This window comes from Argentina silus (genome assembly GCF_951799395.1).
Source record: "Argentina silus genome assembly, chromosome: 11".
Lineage (NCBI taxonomy): Eukaryota > Metazoa > Chordata > Actinopteri > Argentiniformes > Argentinidae > Argentina > Argentina silus.
In genome coordinates, this window is record NC_139665.1 from 19,914,105 (window position 1) to 19,919,104 (window position 5,000).

Here is a 5,000-nt window from a genome sequence, read left to right on the forward strand (position 1 = left end):
AGACATGTCGTTGCCAATGGAGGAGTGGAGAGGGGATGAGGGAACAAGGGTTCAAATTCAGATGACAGATGCTTCAGACCTTGCGGTGACTTTCGTTTGTGTAACAGTGTGTGTGTGTGTGTGTGTGTGTGTGTGTGTGTGTGTGTGTGTGTGTGTGTGTGTGTATTTGTGTCTTTCTGTAGTTTAACACTGGCACAAATCCAAACTTGTCAATTAAAATGCTGGGACTTTATTCACATAAAGGTGTCGAGTGAAGTGTGAGTGTATGTTCAAAGTCATTGGAAATACGATCTGTTCTGTGGTTGAGTCTGAACCACTTAGCTTATCCAACACAGTCGTTATGAGAGACAACCAGATGATGCTACTCTCCTTGTCTGTCCACTATGTAGCTGACATAATATCACTTAGATTTGAATAAAGAGAGATTAAATGTGAGTGAAATTCAGGATTATCCGATCTATGAGTTGGCCTACTTCTGGAGGAAAAATCATACCGTCTTTTTTAACCCTTACGACATCATAATATACTCCCTCCACTGTTGTCGACATCAATATGACACATATTCACTATGGAATTTCAAAAATATTGATATGGAGACCAGAGGTCTCGTATGTTTCTATTCACAGCATGACGAGTTCTATATGAGTTGTGAATGAGTGACTGAATGAGGTGCTTTTCCGATTAGAAACTTGCAGTTCAGCCACTTCTACACATCAAATACATACATATATACAGTACGTTATGGTCTGTCTTCTCTCTCCCTCCCTCTCTCCCTCTCTCCCTCCCTCTCTCTCTCCATCTCTTTCTCTCCTCCCTGCACAGGAGAAGTCTTCCCATGTTTAATGAGATAAACAGAGCACTGTGTAGCTTCCCTTCTGAGTAGAGGTCTGAATCTGTCTGCCCCGACTGATTTATGATCGTGTTTGTGTGTGTGTGTGTGTGTGTGTGTGTGTGTGTGTGTGTGTGTATGTTCAACTATATAGCTTTGGTTGTTTTTCAGTCTCACACACTCTTACAAGACAATCTTCTCTTTATACAGTGCATTCAGAAAGTATTCAGACCTTATTCTGAAATGGATTAGATTCATTTTTTCCCCTCATCAATCAACACACAATACCCCATAATGACAAAGCCAAAACAGGTTTTTAGAAATTGCTAATTTATTACAAATAAAAAAATGCAATATCACATTTACATAAGTATTCAGACCTTTACTCAGTACTTTGTTGAAGGACCTTTGGCAGCGATTACAGCCTCAAGTCTTCTTGGGTATGACGCTACAAGCTTGGCACACGTGTTTGGGGAGTTTTTCCCATTCTTCTCAGCAGATCCTCTCAAGCTCTGTCAGGTTGGATTGGGAGCGTCGCTGCACAGCTATTTTCAGGTCTCTCCAGTGTTTGATCGTGTTCAACTCCGGGCTCTGGCTGGGCCACTCCTGAAGCCACTCCTGCGTTGTACTTGGCTGTGTGGTTAGGGTCGTTGTCCTGTTGAAAGGTGAACCTTCACCCCAGTCTGAGGTCCTGAGCGCTCTGGAGCAGGTTTTCATTAAGGATCTCTCTGTACTTTGCTCCATTCATCTTTCCCTCGATCCTGAGCCAGTCCCTGTCTCTGAAAAACATCCCCACAGCATGATGCTGCCACCACCATGCTTCACCATAGGGATGGTGTTGGCAAGGTGATGAGCGGTGCCTGGTTTCCTCCAGACGTGACGCTTGGCATTCAGGCCAAAAAGTTCAATCTTGGTTTCATCAGAGCAGAGAATCTTGTTTCTTATGGTCTGAGAGTCCTTTAGGTGCCTTTTGGCAAACTCCAAGCAGACTGTCATGTGTTTTTTTCTGAGGAGTGGCTTCCGTCTAGCCACTCTACCATAAAGGCCAGAGATGGTTGTCCTTCTGAAAGGTTCTCCCATCTCCGATGGCCCTTCTCCCCCTATTGCTCAGTTTGGCTGGGCGGCCAGCACTAGGAAGAGTCTTGGTGGTTCCAAACTTCTTCCATTTAAGAATGATGGAGGCTACTGAGTTCTTGGGGGGGTTCAATACTGCAGATATTTTTTGTACCCTTCCCCAGATCTGTGCCTCGACACAATCCTGTCTCGGAGGTCTACGGACAATTCCTTCTACCTCATGGCCTGGTTTTTGCTCTGAGATGCACTGTCAACTATGGGACCTTATATAGACAGGTGTGCGCCATTCCAAATCATGTCCAATCAATTGAATTTACCACTCAACTTCGCGTGTCATAGCAAAGGCTCTGAATACTTACGTGAATGTGATATTTCAGTTTTTTATTTTTAATAAATTAGCAACCATTTCTAAAAACCTATTTTAGTTTTGTCATTCTGGGGTATTGTGTGTAGATTGATGAGGGAAATTTTAGAATAAGGCATAACAGAAAAACATTTGGAAAAAGTGAAGGGGTGTGAATACTTTCCGAAATCTAAATTCCTAGATCCCCTTTCCCTCTCTCTCCCTCCCCCTCATTGTTTTTGAATGACTGCTTTTCTGCTGTTATTTCCATTGGATCCTCTCTCAGTCATATATCACTGTCAGCCCACAGCAAGACAGAGAAACCAGCTGCCAACACTCAGACTTCTCTGTGTGTGTGTGTGTGTGTGTGTGTGTGTGTGTGTGTGTGTGTGTGTGTGTGTGTGCGCGCGCGTTTGCACATGTGCGTGTGTGCATGTCTACGTGCCTCTGTATCCAAATATGTTCTTGGTGTTTGTGTGAGTATTTTAAGTGTCCTGTATCCTATACAACTCTTGAGTGTGTGTGTGCGTGTGTGTGTGTGTGCGCTCCTTTGCATTCAAATACACGTTTGCAGTGTGTTTGGGTATATGTGGGTGTGTGGTGCCCTTGACCCAAGGAGAGGCAGTCAACATACTGTATGTATCTGTGGAGAGACTCATGAATACGATGAGGTTTGATGAACTGTCTTTGATACGATGTGAACACTGTGTTTATCAGTCAGGTGTTCCCCCGCGGTCTACCGCATGAGTTTACCATGGTCTTCACTTTGGTCCTCAAGAAGAAAACACTGAGGGACAACATTTATCTCTTCCAGATATCGGATGAACAAGGGTATCCCCAGGTAACCCCCCACCCCCATTCCCTAGCACCCACACAGACATGCTCCCATCCTCGCTTCTCATCTTTCCTCTTCATCACTCTCTCTCTCCATCTTCCCCACATCTCTCATCTCTCCCCCCCCCCCCCTCATTGTTATTCAAGTGGGTTCTCTGATGGAGTACTCGAGGGCTTCTCAGTCCTAGAATCACGACCGGCCTGAAGCCAGATTTAAATACTCAGTGCATATGATGAATTGAGGGCAAACTACTGTATCTCATTAGAGGTGTTTCATTTGCTGTTTTTTTTTTTCCATGGCCTATAATGAGTATGTCTTGTCTCTTTACACTGTCTCCTCTTACTGCTTACTGTCTTCTCTAGTGGGGGCCATTGTGTAGCTGCCACTTTGGCTGCTTTAAATACAGGGGAGGAGAAGAAAGAGGAACACATAAATACAATGAGGGGAAATGTCCATCAGAGATTGAGTGACCTTCTTGAATGTATTCTTTGTTTCTCTCTCTCTCTCTCTCTCTCTCTCTCTCTCTCTCTCCCCCCCAACACACACTTCTCCCCCCTCAACTCCTCCCTCCCCCTCCGCCTCCAGTTCTCTCTGGATCTCAACGGTCCTGAGGGGACCCTGTCCTTGCGTGCGCGGGGCGCCGACCCAGCAGGTGACCCCGTGGGGTGTGTGTTCAGCGGGGAGGGCGTGGAGTCTCTCCTGGACCTGCGCTGGCACAAGGTGGCCCTCAGTGTCCAGCAGGGGGCGGCGGCGCTGCACGTGGACTGCGGCTCCATCGAGACCAAGCCTCTGGAGGCCCGCGGAGAGCTGCCCACCGAGGGCCACACCTTGCTGGGCATCAGAGCTACCGACGCTACCCCTGTGGAGGTATGGAGAACCAGGGTGGGAGAAGGGGGGGGGGGGGCGGGGGGTAGTATGTGGGAGATACAAAGTGTAGGAGTGTGTTGGGTTGGCAAGGCCTTTCAGCGTTAATGAAGCGCCTCATGTCAGTGTTGCTATGGTGTCAGTGGTAGAACCTAAGGCTACTGGCATCACATGATCACTCATTAGCACACACAGTGGCTGGGGGGGGGGGGTTCGAGTGTGGGGGGGGGGTTCGATTGTGCTGCGTTATTCTGTACCTTCATCCTTTCCAGCAAGGTGTGTATTAGGACTGGCACATGGAACATGATCACTCATTACCCCACACAGTGGCTGTCTGGGTTTAATGGTGTGCTGGTATTTTCAGCTTCTCCATTAGGAGTGAGTGTAGCAGCAGGGATCAGGCAGACTGTCTGTACCTGTGGGGCCACAGCCCCGCCTAAGGCACAGCCCAGAGTCTCCTTTACCCCCTGGAAGAGAGTTCTACTTAGGGAGGATATATTTCTGTTTTCAGAGGTGTATGTGCGGGTATGTGTGTGTGTGTGTGTGTGTGTGTGTGTGTGTGTGTGCATGCTTGTGTGTGTGCGGGCATGGAGGTGGGCGGATGTGCGTGTGTGTGTGTGCGTGTGCGTGCGTGTGTGTGTGTGTGTGTGCGGGCACACAGGCAATCTTCTCCCAGGGACATCTCTGTGAGGCTCTTTCATTCCCTATTAAAACGAAAGGGTGTTACCTGAGAGAGAATGGACAGGAGGAATCGATTAGTAATTAATTGAGCCAGTAATCCAACCGCTTAGCTGAATGATCAATTAACTGGGCAAAATAGAAAGAAGTGGATGTTATGTTAGGGGATGGTTCAATTAGGAATAGAGCAACAAAGAACACTCAATCTCTACGGTGAAATCAACCCATCCCTGTTCAGACACCACGCTGGTATCCATACGTTGAAGTAAACTTGTAAAATGAGTGAGCTAGCACTTCAATTATGTTGACTGTGTCTCTAACAAGCTCTTCCTTTCTGTGTGTTTTTTTCTCTCTCTCTCTCTCTCTCTCTCTCTCTC

General features: G+C 47.0%; 1 protein-coding gene across 1 annotated transcript in view; it reads left to right on the forward strand.

Annotated features, from left to right (window-relative positions):
• Nucleotides 1-5,000, forward strand: part of col16a1 (collagen, type XVI, alpha 1) — a 58,800-nt gene that overhangs the window by 12,636 nt on the left and 41,164 nt on the right. The window contains exons 5-6 of the mRNA XM_083680696.1: nt 2,964-3,087; nt 3,667-3,948. Of these exons, the coding sequence (XP_083536822.1) occupies nt 2,964-3,087; nt 3,667-3,948 (406 nt within the window). The remainder of the gene's footprint in view (nt 1-2,963; nt 3,088-3,666; nt 3,949-5,000) is intronic.